The sequence below is a fragment of the Hyaena hyaena genome, unplaced genomic scaffold (genome assembly GCF_003009895.1).
Source record: "Hyaena hyaena isolate Hyena2069 unplaced genomic scaffold, ASM300989v1 scaffold_553, whole genome shotgun sequence".
NCBI lineage: Eukaryota > Metazoa > Chordata > Mammalia > Carnivora > Hyaenidae > Hyaena > Hyaena hyaena.
Window position 1 is genome coordinate 630,116 of NW_024081184.1, and position 20,188 is coordinate 650,303.

Here is a 20,188-nt window from a genome sequence, read left to right on the forward strand (position 1 = left end):
TTTGCAACTCCACAATCTACACTTCATTTCCATACTTCAAATCTGAGAATTCATTTTAAAGTTATAAAAAGTTAATAAACAACAGGGGAGACATATTTCAAAACATAAGGGCATTATTTAATGTAAGGCCATTAACTATAATTATGTATTTACTTAAAAATTTTCTTTTTACATGTTTCTACACTTAAATATAATAAAATAAATTGAGTTATACCTCTATTTCACCAAAAATAACGAGATAACATTTTCTACTTTTAAATGACCAGAATCCATCTGTCAACAAATGTTAGATGTTTAACAGACTTACATATTATACTCACCAAACTAGACAATGTTCAGGAGGATTGTTACTACTCAGTAAATGTGGGTGGCCTTGGAGGTAAATTGATTAAGAATCAAAGGACAAAAGAAAATATTTTTTACTTTAACACTCATAAAACACTAAGGGTTTAAATATTTAATTCCAATTAAGAAAGAAAATTAACATGTCTGTGTCTGTCAACTTGAGCTAATTAACACAACTTAAAAAAAACTCATTACAAGTCAACTGCAAAGTCTGCTAGCACTTCATTAAAAAGAGTTTTAAACAAGAATACAGGCCTGCACTATAACATGTTTGGTGAACCACAAAGTTAACGTGGGAGACGTGGAGAATGATTAGTATTCTGATTTCAAATAAAATATAATAGCTAAATTCAGTTACCTAGAACTTCAAGATTTTTTTTGTCATTTAATTGCAGTGGAGCCTACAATTTTTTGAAATGCAACTTGATCTTACTATAGGAACTAGTCCATGAGTATTGAGTCAAAAATTATCTTTTATCAGGTATTGAATCACTATATAAACTGAAAAAAGATTTCCTAAAAAGAACATGCAGTATTTAGGGTTAATACTTTAAAGACTCACATAGATTCCAGGCATTATGTTCTGAAAAAAGAATTAAATATATATTCTATATAAAATTAAAATAATTTCTATTTCATAAATGTTGCTCTACTTCTTTCCTATTCTCTTAATCAATTTTAATTGAATTTTTTATAGCAATGATGACAAACTCTTAGAAGTTTAAAATTAACTTCCTTTCAAAAATGTATTTTTTTAATGTTTATTTTATTTAATTTGAGAGAAAGAGAACACGAGCAGGGAAGGGACAGAGAGAGAGGGAGAGAGCGAATCCCAAGCAGACTCCACACCACCAGCCCAGAGCCCAACGTGGGGCTTGAACTCACAATGAAACCATGACCTGAGCCTAAATTAAGAGTCAGATACTTAACAGACTTGGCAACCCAGTCAGCCCCAGAAATGTATTTTAAAATTCAAGACTGTGATATAAAAGAAAATGATTTTTATGAATGCATGGGAGAAGAAAACAAAACCCAACTGGCTTATTACCAGCCAGATTTACACTATGTAATTTATTTTTTCATGTTTATAATTAGATTATTATATTCTAAATGTTTCTGCATTATCTGAAGATATAGGATTACAGTGTATGTATATAGATAAACATTACCATGTATGTGTTCTAACATACACTTAGAGACTTTGTGTATTTCTCATATTTATAAATAAGCGTGTAATAAAATTTGATATTATTTATTTATTATCACTTGTAAACATCATAATTAGTCAATAATTTATTTAATTTCCTCCAAAACATGGAAGGCCCTATTGATTGCTTCTATGAGCAAGCCTCTGCCTTAAAGATCAATTATTAATCTTCCAACTGAGGTTATATCTAGTGTCATTTTTATTATTTTTTTAAAGTTTATTTATTTATTTTGAGAGAGAAAGAAACAGCACAAGTGGGGGAGGGGCAGAGACAGAGGGAGACAGAATCCCTAGTCGGCTTTGCACTTTAGCACAGAGCCCAATGCAGAGCTCAAACTCACAAAACCTTGTGATCATGACCTTAGCCAAAACCAAGAGTTAGACGCTTAACTAAGCCACCCAGGCACCCCAACAAGCGTTATTTTTATATTATTTACATTGGAAGTTCTTACCTGGCCCTCTCCAACTGTTTCAGTGTCAATTACTGTGATAATGCCTGGAACCAGAGGACTCCTCCTTGAATTACTATGGAGGGCAACATCATCTTCTGTCACACCTGAAGGCAGCGTGCCTGTCAGCTGAGTCACCACTTTCCCGACCATTGTCAGACCAGTTTTCAATGTCTGTGCAATGAAATATAAAATATATGACTTCACATCAGTATATGTATTATAAACAGAAATAACCATTTGGTTTATTCTCCTACCACTTAAATTTCCTGTTGTCTTACAAACCTATATGCAACAGTTAACCGTCCCAGAAACTCAGCTGACTTTTCATATGATCTTAAATTTTAGTTAGAAAATCAGTATTAGTTTGAGTGAATGGTATCAGTAGAATCCCAAAATCAGCACAGTGAGAATAGGGTCACAAGTAAATGATTAAAGTGCTTTGTTTCACATGAGGGAACGATTATATATATATATATTGTATGTATGTATGTATTTACATATATAGTATATATTTACACATATATTTTATGTTTATTTATTTTTGAGAGACAGACAGACAGAGCATGAGAAGGGGAGAGGCAGAGAGAGAGGGAGATACAGAATCCGAAACAGGCTCCAGGCTCCAAGCTGAACCACAGAGCCTGATGCAGGGCTTGAACTCACAAACCAGGAGATCATGACCTGAGCCAAAGTCTAAAGCTTAACTAACTGAGCCACTCAACCACAGCAGGAAAATTATATTTTTGTAAACAAAATTTCTTTTTTCTCCTCTCCTTAATGCATTTAACAATGGCAATATGTCATTATTTTTTATGGCTGAGTAATATTTCTATTTGTGTATTTGGCTTTGTTTATCTCACATCTTCTTTATCCATTTATCAGTCAATAGACACCTGGAATCTTTCCATAATTTGGCTATTATTGATAATGCTACTATTAACATCGGGGTGCATGTGTCCCTTTGAATCATTATTTTTGTATTCTTTGGGTAAATACCCAGTAGTATAATGGCTGGATGATAGGGTAGTTCTATTTTTTAACTTTTTGAGGAGCCTCCATACTGTTTTTCCGGAGTGGCTGCACTAATTTGTATTCCCACCAATAGTATAAAAGGGTTCCCCTCTCTCCACACCCTCACCAACATCTGTGGTTATTTTTTGAAATATTATAAATCTAAATTTCAGTCTATTTTTTAACATGAAAAAGACTGAACACTGGTATAATGCCTATGTGAAAAATGCTATGCTTCCAAATTAAATCTATACTATGCTGTTATATAATATTACACAATAAGGTTAGGCACATAGACACTCATTCCTACGCCACAGCCACACATCACAGGTGGGCCCAACAAGGGACCCACATACTCATGCCACAGCCACAGCTCCTCCACAGGAGGTGGTTAGCCAGGTACACCTTGCACAGGAGATACCCCTTGAGCACCTGGCATGAGCACCCAGCATTGGTGGCCAGGATGCATAAGTGCTTCTGAGTCCCATAAGATATTTGAAGGCCACTCCTTCAAGACTGGTATAGAGGTAACTGATTTGCCTAATTCATACAAACAAACACAGAAAGGCAAGATAAGAAGACAGAGGAATATGTCCCAAACAAAGAACAAAATTTCAGAAAAAGACCTTAATAAAATGAGATAAGCAACAGAGTTCAAAGGAATGGCCATAAAGATGCTCACCAAACTCAGAGGAATGAATTAACATAGTGTAAACTTCAACAAAAAGAGAAAAAATATTTAAAAATATCAAACAGAAGTTACAAAGCTGAAAATATAATAAGTGAACTTATTATATAGTATAAGTGAACCCATTATACTAGAGGGGTTCAACAACAGACTAGATCTGTTAAATATTTCACAGAAGCAGATCAGGGGACAAAACAATGAAACTCACCCAAAGGAGCAAAAAGAAAAAAGAATTAAAATAAATATATATATATATTGAAAAAAACCTTGGGAGAACTTCAAACAGAAAAACATTCACATTATATGATTCCCAGAGGAGAAGAGAGAAAGGGCCAGAAAAAATTTTTAAAAACTAATAGCTGAATACTTCCCTAATCTTGGAAAGGAAACAGACATACAAGTGGGAACCCCAGACAGTTCCAAATAAGACAAACCCAGAGAGATCCACACCAAGACACATTATAATTAAAACAGTAAAAATTAAAAGGAGAATCTTAAAATCATTAAGAGAAATACATACAAGGAAGCCACATAAGGCTGTCAAGATTTTTTAGCAGAAACTTTGTAGGCCAGAAAGGAGTGGCATGACATATTCAAAGTGCTAAAAGGAAAACACTTTCAACCAAGAATTCTCTACCTAGCAAAGTTATCACTTAGAATTGAAGGGGAAATTAAGAGTTTTCCAGATAAGCAAAAACTAAAGAATTCATCATTGCTAAAATGGTCTTACCAGAAATGTAAATGGGACATCTTTTAGGCTGAAAAAAATACTTAATATTTTAGTGTCAAAGAAACATACAAAATAAAACTCACTGGAAAAGATAAATATATAGTAAAGACAGTGGATCAATCACTTATAAAGCCAAGTATGAATGCTAAAAGAGAAGAGTAGTAAAATTAATTAAAACTACAATTAGTGAAAGGATGCATAAAATAAAAAGATGTAAAATGTGACATGAACATTACCCTGATACCAAAAACAAATGAGGACACTACAAGAAAGAAAAATTACAGGCCAATATTCCTGATGAACATAGATGCAGAAGTCCTTAACAAAATAGCATATTCAACAACATATTAATTCAACAACATATTAAATTCAACAACATATTAAACTCAACAACATATTAAAAGGATCATACACCATGATCAAATGGGATTTATTCCAGAGAGGCTAGAATGGTTTAACATCCACAAATCAATCAATATCATACACCACATTAACAAAATGAAGGATAAAGATCATAAGATCATTTCAATAGGTTCAGAAAAAACATTTGAAAAAATTCAACCTCCATTTATGATAAAAACTCTCAACAATGTGGGTATAAAGGATACATACCTCAACATCATAAAGGCCTTATATGATAAACCTATAGCTAGTATCATACTTAATACTGAAAAACTGGAAGATTGTCCTCTAAGATTGGGAACAAGATAAGCAAGAATGTCCACTTTCTCCACTTTTATTCAATATAACATTGGAAGCCTAGTCACAGCAATAAGACAAGAAAAATAAAAGGCATCCAAAACAGAAAAGAAGTAGTAAAAGTGTTACTATGTGCAAATACATACAAAACCTCCATCAAAAAGCTGTTAAAACAAATAAAGTCAGTAAATGGGGCGCCTGGGTGGCTTAGTCGGTTAAGCGTCCAACTTTCGCTTAGGTCATGATCTTGCGGTTCATGGGTTCAAGCCCCGCGTCGGGCTCTGTGCTGACTGCCAGCTCAGAGCCTGGAGCCTGTTTCAGAGTCTGTGACTCCCTCTCTCTCTGACCCTCCCCTGCTCACGCTGTCTCTCTCTCTCTGCTAGAAGTAAATAAAACATTAAAAAAATAAATAAATAAATAAAAAAAGTCAGTGAAGTTGCAGAATACAAAATCAATATACAGAAATCTGTGATATTTCTATATACTAATAACAAGCTACAGAAAAAAAAAGAAATTAAGAAAGCAATGTCATTTACCACTGCATCAAAAAGAATAAAATACCTAGGAATAAATTTAACCAGGGAATGAAAAACCTATACCAAGAACTATAAGACACTGATGAAAGAAACTGAAGAAAATGCAAATAAATGGAAAGATATACCATGCTCATAGATTGGAAGAATTAACATTGTTAAAACATCCATACTACCCAAAGCAATCTACAGATTCAATACAATCTCTACCAAAATTCCAGAGGCATTTTTCACAGAACTAGAATTAATAATTCTAAAATTTGCATAGAACCATAAGAGACCCAGAATAGCCAAAGCAATCCTGAGAAAAAAGAACAAAGCTGAAGGTTTTGAAATCATGGTCCTTGATTTCAAAGTATTATACAAACTAATAGTAATCAAAACAGTATGTTATTGGTATAAAAAAGACAGACATATCAATGGAACAAAACTGATAGCTAAGAAATAACTCCCCAAATATACAATTAATTTACAACAAAGAAGCCAAGAACATACAATGGAGAAAGGATGGTCTCTTCAATAAATGGTTCCAGAAAAACTGGACAGTTATGCAACAGAATTAAACTAGATCGCTCTCTTATAACATACATAAAAATTAAGTCAAAATTATTTAGGAATTAAATGTAAGACCTAAAGCCACAAAATTCCTACAAGAAAAAATAGGTGGTAATTACGCTCATTAACATCCATCTTAGAGATGCGTTTGTGGACCTGACTTCAAAGGCAAGGGAAACAAATGCAAAAGTAAACCAATGGGACTATATCAAACTAAAAAGCTGCTTCTGCATAGCAAAAGAAAACAACTTCAAAATGAAAATGCTTAATGGGAGAAAATATTTACAAATCATATATCTAATACAGGGTTAATATCCAAAATGTATATAAAAAACTCCTAGAAATCAACAATAGCAACAATAAGAAAAAAATGGGCAGAGTATCTGAAGAGACATTTTTCCAAAGAACACATACAGGTGGCCAACAGACATGAAAAGATGTTCAACATCACTAATCAGCAAGGAAATGCAAATCAAAACTGCAATGAGATATCACTTCACACCTGTCCGAATGGCTGCTATCAAAAAGACAAGAAATAATAAGTGTTAGAATGCGGACAAAAGAGAGCCCTTGTATGTTGTCAATGGGAAGGTAAATTGGTACAGCCACTACAAAAAAATAGTATAAAGATTCCTCAAAATATTAGGAAGAGATGTACCATATGGTCCAGCTATTCTACTTCTGGGTATTTACACAAAGAATATGAAAATACTAATTCAAAAAGATATATAAACCTCTATGTTCATTGCAGCATTATATATAATAGCCAAGATATAGAAACAACCTAAGTGTGTCCACTGATAGATAAATGGATATTACACACACACACACACACACACACACACACACACAGAATACTACTTAGACATACAGAAGAATGAAATATTGCCATTTGTGACAACATGGATGGACCTTGAGGGTATTAAGTGAAATAAGTCAGGCGGAAAAAAGATACCATTTGATATCACTCATATGTGGAATCTAAGAAACAAAAGAATATAAAAACAAACTCACAGATACAGAGAACAGATTGATTACCAGAGGGGAAGGGGGTTGGGAGGTGAGCAAAATGGGTGAAGGCAGTCAATTCGAGGGTGATGAATGGTTTCTAGACTTTTGGTGGCGATCACTTTGTAGTGCATATAGATGTCAAATTACAATGTACATATAAAACTTCTATGTTACATACCAATTTTACCTCAATTAAAAAAATATTTGGCATGTAGAAATACAGTCTCCATCTAAGATATCAATTACTAGATGAATAAAACATCATAAAAGATTAGCTAAGAAGGTTATTTTCTCTCTGGTAACAGAAAACAATTCAATATAATGCTTCTAATATACTATTTCAATTAAAGACAACATAAGATGTTTTTTAATTATATTTTAGTTGCATTTCATTTGAAGCAAATAGATAAACTAATTCATGTATTTCTCTTTTATATGAATCTTATTATCTGCTTACTTTCACAATAATGTTAAAGTAAGAGGTTTTTGTGGGAGGGGTTTTTGTCTAAAAGAGAAAAAAACAGGGATAAGCACGTGATTCATAAATACTGAAAAAGATCTAACCAGTAGAGCCAAAATAAGTAGTCTAGACTACATGGATATATCAAAAATTACATATAATACAGACATTCAGAAATAATTTTTCCAATTCCAATTGTAAGAAAGTGTTTATTAAAATATTGCATATTAATCTTTAATTAAGTGACTCTCTTTTCAGAATAATCATGGAGAAATATGCTCACCTATACTCTGGTATGTAACTAAACTTTAAAATGAAAATTATTAATATACATAATATTTCAAATAGTTTTATAAATGGCAAAGAAGGTAATTTATAAAGGCCTAAATGTGATTTAATCAACATTTAGATTGGAATTAAAATAAGAAAATCTATTTTCCAAGGAAACTTTCCATTAAAACACCATATAACTAACACTAGTAATTAACACTAGTAATATATGTGTCGTTTACTGGAACTATGTTCTACGGAACCTTAATTGTGAACTTGTCAAGGCTCTTTCCATAAGTGATCTCTACAGATTTCCAACAACACCTCAGGTTTATAGAACAGAAAATTGAAGCCCCGGTAGTTAAGCAAACAGCATCTCAAATAGCTAACCAATGACAAAGCCAGAATTCAATACCAGAACTGTCTATCTCCAAAGCCTGATTTTAACCACCAACCAGTACTATTCCTGTTGCTACTTGTGATCTCACACTTCACAAATTCAGAACAAATACATATACTGCGTGTGTGGCACGGGGGTGGGGAGGTGGAAAAATGAAGACCATAATAGTGTGTCCTAATAAATACTTAAATAAAATGACCATCAAAGCCATTTGCTGAACTCGAGCAAAAAGATATAACTTACAGCTGACTGAAACCAAGAAAAGGCCACAAATCAATTGTAACTCCTTTGTTTAGCACTAAAAACTCAAGCTGCAGTGATTATAAAACACATTAGCGTTCCTCAATTAGCAGCCAAACATTTGTTTCAATAATTCACAAGAAATAACTTACACAAAGTCTGTTAGAGTGTTGTCAAGAAAGCCTCTGAAGGACCAACAAAATCAGGCGCCACAGTGTATTGATGTCAAAGCTGGCTAGGCAGCCTGATTAACCTCTGAGATGCCTCAGCTGTGGTACTTACTCCATTAATGCTAATGGAGATGCTCCCACTTAAACAGAGCTATCCCTTTAATCAAAGGAATGTGCCTTTCAGGTTTCAAGTCTTTGGTTGTATATCCTCTCCATTTGCCCTTGAGACTATTATTTCATGCTTTGATACCAATGAATAGGAATCAAGCTAAAATGGGAAGAAATGTACCAAAGAAACCACAAGATAAAAGGAAAGTCAATATAAGAGAACTAGGAAAAAGACTCCAGAAAAGGGGAAAACAGAAGTATATTTCAGTCAAAGCCTCATATCACATGAAGAGTTACTGATAATTCACACACACACACACACAAACTTAAAACAACCAGTGGGGTAATCTTATTAGTGGATAAAAATCTAAACCCAGGTGTTGCTGGCTCTTTCTCACCATGTCTTCTCATAAGACTTTCAGGATCAAGCGATTCCTGGCCAAGAAACAAAAGCAGAATCGTCCCATTCCCCAGTGGATTCGGATGAAAACTGGTAACAAAATCAGGTACAACTCCAAGAGGCGACAACTGGAGAAGAACAAAGCTGGGTCTGTGAGTGATCCTACGTGAGATGGCAATGGCACGCGTTTCCCCGTTTATCATGCCGCTTGAATCCTGTGTTCCTGATGCGACACCTGCCCGTCACATGCCCCATAGCAATAACTTATCAAGGAAATAACTTCTCTATTACGTTGCTCCTGAACCAGTAGGTTGGTTCAGTAATAAACGTGAGAGGTTTTGATTGAAAAAAAAAAAAAAATCTAAACCCAAACCTTAACAATCATCAAATCTGCACTTATATAGTAAGTGACAAGATAGTACTATCAATCATAATTCATTAACTTTCAAAATAAGGTACAAAGCAGGGGATGACCGAGGGGTACTGGAAGTTTACTGCATCAGTAAATAAATACCTTTGCTTCTAGAAGAAATTTGTTTCCATGTTAGAATCAAACATGTTGTCCAGAAGAAATATATAATGTTATTTAATAGTGCCCATATGCCATATTTAGATACCTAAATCACCTCAGAGTAACTAGTCTTTTCATTACATTTTAGTCAAAAGACTGTATACATACCTGATAATTTCCTGAACAACCAAAAAGGATGAAGGCTCAGTAAAAATTAGGAATAAAATAATCTAATTTGGCCAAATGGAGATCTGAAATTATGCTAGTGTCTTCACAGCCTGAGGTAGATAAAAAGTTTATTATATTCCTGACTAATCTTAACAGGAGTTATCACAGAACCAAACTCTATCTTGTAAGAGAGCTGAACATAAGACTATAACATATATGTCAGATAATCCATTAGACCAAAAATTCAAATGAGTATGGGACGTATTCTGTAGTGTGCAGACAGATTTGTCAAAGGGTCACTAGTCATCTTCAGCCTTTCTCATGCCATATCAGCTGTCCACCCCTTTCCATTAGTGCTAATGGTGGTGCTCTCACAAAAGCTGTTAGTTGTCATTAAGAAGTTATCAGATAACGGGGTGGGGGGGGTTGGCATTTTTATTAAATCAATTTACCACACTGGGGTTAAAACACATTAAAAGAAAAAAATCAAACAGGACAGATATGTGGTAACTAGGAAATATGGACCAAGATTTTTTCAAATGTATCAAAATAATCCAATTTGAAATGTTTCAGTATTAAATTTTTCCCTTAGCACTGCCACAGAGAATTCATCACCATTATATTCTTCATAAGGAAAGCCAAATAAATTATTTGGAAAAGCAAAGGAAAAATCTAGAAGTAGAAAGATACATTTTAAGTACTATTATGAAAATCCAGAGAAACTGTAAAAAAACATTATTTCCTTTAAGGAGATCCAAGTACATATACAATTAATATATTTTTGCTTACAACTATCTAGTGAGACCAAAAAAAGAATAAAAATTTAATAATTAATCCATCTGTATAACAAAGTGGGTACAGTCTATGAAGTCATATAAATAACTGTTATCAGCAAGAGAAAAATAATGATTAATCTTTCTGAAAAAAGTGATTTAACAAGCAATGTGAAATTTTAAGATTAGTATTTTCTTAAGGAGCACATACTACATGGCTTTTTAAATATCTTCCATGTTGTGTCTCAAAAATTATCATTTTTATCATTTCCAGGTAGATAAATAGGTAGGTAGAAAATAAAAATTTTATTTTCTATTTTCAATAATGGCAAGCTAGGTAAATCAGATCAATCGTACCAATGAAAACAAGTAGGATAACTGGGGAGAATTTTTTTAAACTCTGCTTAAAGGTACTGAATATTTAACAAGATAGTAAAGAGTTTCTAGATCAAAATCCTAGAGAACAAGAAAATCCCACACATGTAAGCTGGGTATTTAGGCCTGGATGAATCTGATGATTCTAGAAGAGGCTTCTAAGAGACTGAGTGGTGCTTTTGATGGACTTGTGGTATTAGGTGGTCATATCCAAGGGGATCTATCTAGTGAGTTTCCCTCCATGTTTTTGGTTGAGACAAAAAGAAACACAACAATAGAAATAAGAGTTAATCTGTAATAATCACGCTCCCATAGTTATTTCAGGTGAGCTTTAAATTCCTAAGCAATCCCTGAAACCGGATTAGGAGGATCCAAGACTGAGAGTGCCACAGAATTCTGGTATCTCAAATTCAAGTTTGTTTCTACAGATTTTTTAAATAAATTCTGGCAAACAAGGAGTCAAGATATCATTAGTGAGAACCAGCAAAAATAGCAAACAACAGAAATACACCCAAAAAGAAGCCAGACATTGGAGTTATCAGAAAGACTTTAAATTAACTATGTTTACTACATTTAAACAATTTGGAAATTTGAGGGAAAAAAACTGAATTCCAGAGAGCCAGAAATGATCACTATTTACTGAAAGATTTTATCAATGCATATATGTTTGATTTTATCAAACCCTTTTAGTGTCTGCATTAAGATAATCATATAATTTTTCTCCTTTATTCTGTTCATGTTCAAATTACATCACTGAATCTGAGTAATAACCCAGCCTTATATTATGGAACTATCTCTACTGGATTGTAACACATTAGTCTTACAACAAATAATTTAATTGTTTTCTGCGAGTATTTTGTTTAGGATTTTTCAGGATTTTTCGTGTTTATGAGTAAGACAGACCTACAGTTTTACTTTTTCACAATGCTCTTGTCAAGATTCAGTATCAAGGTGATCTTGCATCATAAAACAAGGTATTATCTGATTCTTTTATTCTATGTTAGAGTCTTTGTAATATTGCCATTGTTAACTTTTAAATGTGAGCATCCTCTGGAGAAGATTTCTAGGTCTGAAGATATATTGGTGAGATTGTTCTTTTCTTAGTAAACTTTTATATTCCCTCATACAGAAAAGTACAAGAATTATAAGTGTACATCATGATGAATTTTCACAAGTGAATACACTAATATATATTTATTATATATTATACAAAAATTATATTAAATATTTATATATTTATATTATACAAATATAATATGTAATGTAATCATAGCAAAGACTACTTAATTTTGACGTCCTTCCTATGGAAAACTGGAAGTGCTTTATACCTCAGAAGGCTAATTTACCCACAAAGTTTCTTGTATCTAATATCTTACTAGAAAAAATTATCACTTAGGAGGCAAAATCATCTCAACTTTCCAATCTTTCCTATAAACAATATCCACACATTGAAAGTGAAATGAAGGATCGTTCTATTTCTGGTATAATTTTGGGTAATTAACTAAATATTAGTGCTAAATACCAAATTAATGTCTTAAAATAAATCTCAAAGTATTCATAGTAACACAAGAGTCCATAATTACATAAACATTATATACGAAAAATGTTTTCAAAAATATTTCATGGCATATAAGTTACACATAAGTTTAAAAGGCAGTGTACAATATGGATTTAACTGCCTGGTAAGTCCAATAAGTCTATCAAGAAATGGGTGACTTTACAGATGGCTAACAGACACATGAAAAGATGCTCAACATCATTCATTGTCAGGGAAATACAAATCAAATCTACAATGAGATATCATCTCATACCTGTCAGAATGGCTAAAATCAACAACACAGGAAACAAAAGACAGGTGAAGAATATGAGAAAGGGGAGACTCCCTTACACTTTTGGTGGGAATGCAAACTGGTGCAGCCACTATGGAAAACAGTACAGAAGTTCCTCAAAAAGTTAAAAATAGAACTACCTGGGATGCCTGGGTGGCTCAGTCAGTTAAGCTTCCAACTTCAGCTCAAGTCATGATCTTGCAGTTGGAGAGTTCAAGCCCCGCATCAGGCTCTGTGCTGACAGCTCAGAGGCTGTAGCCTGCTGAGGATTCTGTATCTCCTTCTTTCTCTGCCCCTCCCCAAGTCATGTGTGCTCACATGCACGCTCTCTCTTTCCCTCTCTCTCTCAAAAATAAACATTAAAAAAAAAAAAAATAGAACTACCTACAATCCAGCAATCGCATTACTAGGTATTGACTTAAAGGATACAAAAATACTGATTTGAAGGGATACAGGCACCCCGACATATATTTATAGCAGCATTATCAACAACCAAAGTACAGAAAGAGACCAGGTATCCAATCAACAACAACCAAACTACAGAAAGAGACCAGGTATCCAATCACTGATGAATGGATAAAGAAGATGTGAATATATAATATATACATAATAGAATATTACTCAGCCATAATAAAGAATGAAATCTTGCTACTTACAACAATATGGATGGAACAAGAGAGCAAAAGAAGTCAGAGAAAGACAAAAACCATATGTTTCACTCATATGTGTAAGAAACAAAACAAATGAACATATGGGGGGAAAACCAGAAGCAAATCAGAAAGATTCTTAACTATAGACAATGAACTGAGGACTACTGGAGGTAAGGTGGGCAGGGGGATGGCTCAAATAGGTGATGGGTATTAAGTAGGGCACTCGTCTTGAGCACCAGGTGTTATATGTGGGTGATGAATCACTAAATTCTACACCTGAAACTCAACCTTGCACTGTATGTTAACTAACTGGAATTTAAAATGTGGGGAAAAAAAAAACCAAATGGGTAATTTTTATGTTCATGGTTTTATTTTTCTTTCATTTTGTAAATTTATAAACTGAAACATGAATAAGTATTAAAATCAGGCAAAAGTGGATGCCTCAGTTGGTTGAGTGTCCAATTTTGGCTCAGGTCATGATCTCCAGGTTCATGAGTTCAGGTCCCACATTGGGCTTGCTGCTGTCAGTACAGAGCCTGCTTCAGGTTCTCTATTGCCCCCCACACCTCCCCCCTTGCACTCTCTTTCAAAAATAAATAAGCATTTAAAAAATAAATAAGTAAAAATGTTTTTAAAAATCAGGCAAAAGCAATTAAACAAAAATTAAATATTAACTACTTTATTCAAGAGTCAATGGCAGAATTTTATCAACTGCCTGAACTAATGATGAATTTCAATCAACACCAATTCCATCGGTAACCAATGGCCTATTGGGAATTGATTGGATTAAAGTGTTGTCATCATAATTTCTGATAATTTAAATGTGAAAGACATGAGCTTATTCCTCACAGTTCTCAATATGTGGTATAGAAAACTGGGGCGTTCAAACCTTTTCTTTTCAAAGCACATTAACTCTAGCCTCACTCCCTCTCACATGTCCACATTCAGCTAAAAATTAAACAACAAAACTGTTACTGAATAAAGCAGGTCAGTTTCCTTTTATGTAGGCACACAAACACATCATAGCAAAAGAGAGCTGAAAAGTTGTCCTCTACCATGGAACTGAAAATTGTTCAAATGATAATACAATGAGCTATCCTGATTAACATGTATAGCACAGATAAGCCTAAGAGGAATATAATACTTGAGAACTAATCTCATTGGTATATTTTGTGGATCTATTATAAACTAACATAGAGGAACACAGATACTGGCTAATTACTCTGTCTCAGATTTCTCTTCACTGAAATAACCATCGTAATTCTTACCTATACAATGGAGAATAGTAAGCAATTTTTTTGAACATTCTAAAATCCAAAATATATAGTGCTATAAGCATAAAGACATTCAGTATTTGATTTCCTTTCTGAGTAAAAAATATGTAATGCTTCTCTCATCAAACCAAGGAACACATTCTAAAGCACATCATGTAAGCACTTGTGATCAATCTTGAAGTATTTTTGTATTTGTTTTACATGAAACAGTGTGACCTTTCATTCCCTCCCTGTGGTTTGCTTTAAACTGTTGTTCTTTTCTGAATAGTTGTGCTTTCTATTACATGCTGTCATTTAGATTCACTATGTCATCCCTATTATTAGAATTGTTTTGTTGTATACTTCACAATTCAAAAGGATAGTGATTATAAGAATACCTTATAATCAGCATAAAGTTTAAGAGCCATCATCAAAATTAACCCTCGCATACACACAAAAAGAGCTCACTTGACAAACACACAGAGGGCAGCCCTGTGACATGAAAGAGTCTTTGAATGTGCCAGGGGTTTGACTCAAGTTTTCTTAAGGAATAATACTGTTTTTACATCAAGAAGATTCATAAATGTTCGAAGATACAAAGGGATGTCAGTGTAGGTGGAATGATGGAAATCACAGAAAAAGAACTCAGAAGTCACTACTTATAACATATATATAAAGTTTCTTTCAAAGGTGTTAAAATTAGATAATAGACTTTAATCTAGCTAACAGACTTAAATACTTAAAATTGGGTAAATATAAACCCTATAATCATTGTAGTAGAAAATAATGTCTTATTTATGAACCTTAAGAGATTAAATACCTAATTATTTAGTCATCAATCCTCATGGGTGGCAAAATCATTCTGACTTAAGTTTAGTCCACATTTGTGAATGAAAAGGGAAGGGGTAACGTCAATACAATTCAGGAGAGAAACCTGATATATACTCCACAAAATCACAACTCCCAGGGAATACTCAATACTCACTTTAGCAGCACTAATGACTGTGGCAGTATAAGACTGAATGTTGTCTCCACAGGCTCCACCACGGGACTGATGACATCGAATCAACTGGAAAAAGAGAGAGAGAAAAGCCAGAAAGTCATTTCTATTAAACTGTTTAATTCTACAGGCTATTAAGACAGAGCTTATTTATCAAGCAGAATGAGGGTGGGAGGTGGGAATGTTTGTATGAGTGTTTCAGACAAACAGCTAAAAGCCCTGCTGAGGCACTTTTCCCCCTTTTTATAATCTACTGGTGCCGCTCAGGCAGTGTCAGGCTCAAATACAATTTTTAATTACAAGATGAATAGTCTTTAAGAATTTATAAACTCTGCAACGGTCGTATTTGGAATCTGGCAGCCTTGCCACAAATAAATTTTAAAAAACATAATAAAACGACTTAGACTTGACTCTCTAACATTAAATATTTAACATCCTAGCAAACTGGAGGTTCTGTTCTCTTAATTCCTACATAAAGATAGTAAAAGAAAAGCCAAAGAAGAGACAAAAGAGTTTTTCATATTTCCATTTTCAATTAAGTCAGTGGAAAAGTGGCTCAAATTATGCATAAATCAATTATGACGCATATAGTAGCTGTCCACTTCAGAGGGCTTACTAGTATTACTACAGAATGAAAAAGACGTGCCCTTAGTCATGACTGATGTAAATAAATCAACCTGTCAATTTTCAAAGTGAATCACTAGTTTGACATGCATGATTCTCTCATGGACTAAAGCAACAAACCAGGATTAAATTTTCCACTGCTCCTACATTTCCTAAATTTAGGGTTTCTTAATTCATTAGCCAGATTTTTACATTTAACATTTTTAAAAAATAAAACAGGGGAGCCTGGATGGCTCAGTCGGTTAAGCATCCAACTCGGTTTTGGCACAGGTCATGGTCTGGCATTTTGTGGGTTCGAGCCCTGTATCAGGGATTCTCTTTTTCTCCCTGTCTCTTCCCTGCTTGCTCTCTCTCTCTCTCTCTCAAAAATAAACAAATAAACATTTCTTAAAAATTAAAAAAAATTAAATGACAATTGTAGAATATCTGAATAACTCCACATTGTGTTATGAATTACTTTAAAAGCCATTCATAATTCAGAAAGAATCTACCTCTTTCAAAACATAAAACCAAAAATGCTTATATAATTTAAAACATGATCATTTGATAAAAATGAACGTCACCTTTTTATTCTTTTATTCTAAAATCAAAAATTTTACATCGCTGACGCTGTATTAAAAACAATCCCTCAAAGCAATAATGTTATAATAGAATATCTTTAAAAGTCTGATATGAGATGTCAAGCTGCCACACTAAACGGTTGCTTAAGTAGATTTCAAGGTCAGTAGTGAAGAATTTTCCAAATGACAGGTGATCGCAAATGTGGTTTCACATAGGGGAAAACAGGGAGTTTGAAAGTGGTCATTTTAGCTAATAAAAATTATCCCCTTCATTCATTCATTCATTCATTCACTCACTCATTCATTCATAAATACAAATTCAAAGAATTATGAAAGTTATCCCTCTGCTGCCTCCTGCTGTGTATACAATGAAAGACATTATCTTGGAAATACTACCATCTTTTCTCTGTTTCCAGTAATTAAAATAATCAAGGACAAATATGTGAAAATAACCAATACTATCACTTTTTCAATTCAACTAAAACTGAGTCAGCATTTCTACACAAACATAACTAGGCAAGAAATTGTTTAAAACTTTAGCCTTGTTAGAAAATTACATTTGCAACTCAATTCATCAAAATTAAAGATGAATCAGAAATTTCTGTAGTGCAAACCTCTATAAAATGGACTGATTTACAAAAATATAAGTTAAAAGGCAACATACAAAAGAGCCAGTATATTATGTAATCTTTTGGAAAGAAAGGGAAATATAAATACATATAATGAACTATATAAACAAGTAAATAGAACATAAAAATAAAGTGTACATAATTATATATCAAATGAAAACTATAACAACAATGAAGGAAGGCAGAAAGGGAGAGATAATGGACAATCTAATCAAAGTAATATCTGAACACAGTTTTGTTTGACTGTACATCTTCAGTTTGGGGCAGCGACAGGATTGGAGAGAACTACAAAAAAATCCTGAACTCTTCTTATTTGACTTGATATTTGTAGTAGTGTGAGCAAACAATTCTGCAATTACTTTTGTCATTATAGGATTCAACAAATAAATAACTGTGTGATATCAGAGTCTCCTATGAAAAACAAGGAACATATAAGTAAAAAGTGGAGGATGAAAGGAAAGTATCCTGTGGAAATACCAATGTCTACTCTTCATTTCCAAAATACGTGTGTGTATACAGGTGCACAAATATGTGTATGTATTCATATATTTGCCTATTATGTACATATGGAAAGTATGTGTGTTTCCAAACTTTGTCCACTGAAACTGTCCAGAAGTAAAAACACTCCAGTAATAATGAATACATCCACTGGACAAAGCTAAGTATCTTAAGCCATGGCCCATTAAAAGGAACCAGGAGGATCAGAAGTAGCAGATTCCAGGGCTCAGACAAGGCAAATGTTAGATGAACCTCAACATATTCTTATGATATCAAGTAAGGAAATTAAAAAAAATTAAGTAAAAAATTGATAAAGACATACCACAATATCAGAAGAACCTGCCTAAAAGGGCTCTCTCTGGTCAACTGTGGGACAGTTTGAAAATCAAAATAATTAAGGACAAAAAAAAAATTAAAAACAATTGGGAAATTGGAATCCATGAGTCCATATCAAAAGTACAGATACAGAAAAACAGAGAAAATAAAGCTCCTGATTACAATAGAAAGCCAAGGGCTTACTGGTTATGGGAAGAGTGAAGGTGGGAAACTATTATTTTGCAATTCTCATGGTAAAGATTGACTCAGGCAAGAATCATCAATAGATTCTAAAATTAGGCTGAAATTTTGATTAAAAGCAGGATATATCCATGGTCTTTCCATCTGCCTATTAGTTAGAAGGAAAAACAGGGATTATTCACTTCAGAAACTGGACAAGATGTTGACAAAATCAGTATTACCAATAAAGGACAGATGTATATCATATGCCTCCATATGCGATATTGTGAAAAGTACAGAACAATATTCATGTAGTATTCTAGCCAGAATATATAACCTGGATATAATCACGAGAAACCTTAAAAATCATTCTACTAAAAAATGGTGGGGAGGTAAGGGGTAGCGGTACAGTTGTATTCTTCAAAATCATCAATTTTATAAAAGACAAAGACTGTGAAATCTTCCATATTAAAAGAATCTAAGGGGACATACCAAAAAAATATAATACCTGATCCCAGAGTGGATCCTGCACTACAAAAAATTTTTACAAATGATATGATAGGGTTAAGTGACACAATTGGAATATGGATGGTAAGTTACATTAAAGTATTTTATCAAAATTAAATTGGCAGTGTGCCAGGATGGCTTAGTCAGTTGAGTGTCTGCCTCTTGATTTTGGCTCAGGTCATGATCTCATGGTTGTGAGATGGAGCTCCATGTGGACCTCTGTAGTAGAGCCTCCTTAAGATTCTCTCTCTCTCTCCCCCTCTCCCTCTCCCTCTGCCCCTCCCCTACTTGTGCTTGTGCACATGGGAGCTCTCGCTCGCTCACTCTCTCTCTCAAGAAAAAGATTAAATTGGCTGATAAGTATCTAGGAGTAATGCGATATATGCAACTTACTCTGAAATAATTAAGAGGTCGATGTGAGTAAAAGATATATGGGTGTGCCTTGTGCTATCTGTACTATATTTATTCTTACAAGTTTTCTGTAAGCTTTCCTAGTTAAAAGTACATTTAAAGACAGCCACTGGGGAAAAAAAAAAAAAAAACAACCCAATCAGTACATATGGCCTCTTGTTTAACATTTTAGTCAAAAAGCATTTCCATTAAAAGAAATTGTTACTCCAAAATTCAGTTAATTGTTGTAATTCCACTCAGCCCAAAAACCAAAGGAATCGAACTAATTGTTACTAAAACAATCAGAAACTGTTAATAAATACTAGAATTTACACAGATCCTATTGGAAAGACATTTATCTGAAAATATTTCTTCCAAAGGATGGTACAGATATGTGATTAACAAGCTCCTTACGAATGCCACTACGCTTTCTGGTCTCTGTATGTAATGCTGGGTATTGACACATATCTCTACAAAGGCAAGACAAGCAAGACAACTGGCACACACACCCCATTTGCATCTATAAAGGGAGTTCCTTCTGCCAGAAAACAATATGTAACTATTTGCATAACACCTACAATTCTAAATGGGTAGTTACCCACATGTGAAAATATACCTGCAAGAGCCAAGGGACAATTTATACATCT

General features: G+C 33.6%; 1 protein-coding gene and 1 pseudogene across 8 annotated transcripts in view; one reads left to right on the top strand and one right to left on the bottom strand.

Annotated features, from left to right (window-relative positions):
• Nucleotides 1–20,188, bottom strand: part of BCAS3 (BCAS3 microtubule associated cell migration factor) — a 599,290-nt gene that overhangs the window by 414,630 nt on the left and 164,472 nt on the right. For all 8 annotated transcript variants that reach the window (XM_039255980.1, XM_039255983.1, XM_039255979.1 and 5 more), the window contains exons 11-12: nucleotides 15,824–15,907; nucleotides 2,005–2,175 (exon numbers count right to left, since the gene is read on the bottom strand). In XM_039255980.1, coding sequence (XP_039111911.1) covers nucleotides 2,005–2,175; nucleotides 15,824–15,907 — 255 coding nt within the window. The remainder of the gene's footprint in view (nucleotides 1–2,004; nucleotides 2,176–15,823; nucleotides 15,908–20,188) is intronic.
• Nucleotides 9,263–9,547, top strand: LOC120247898 (annotated as a pseudogene).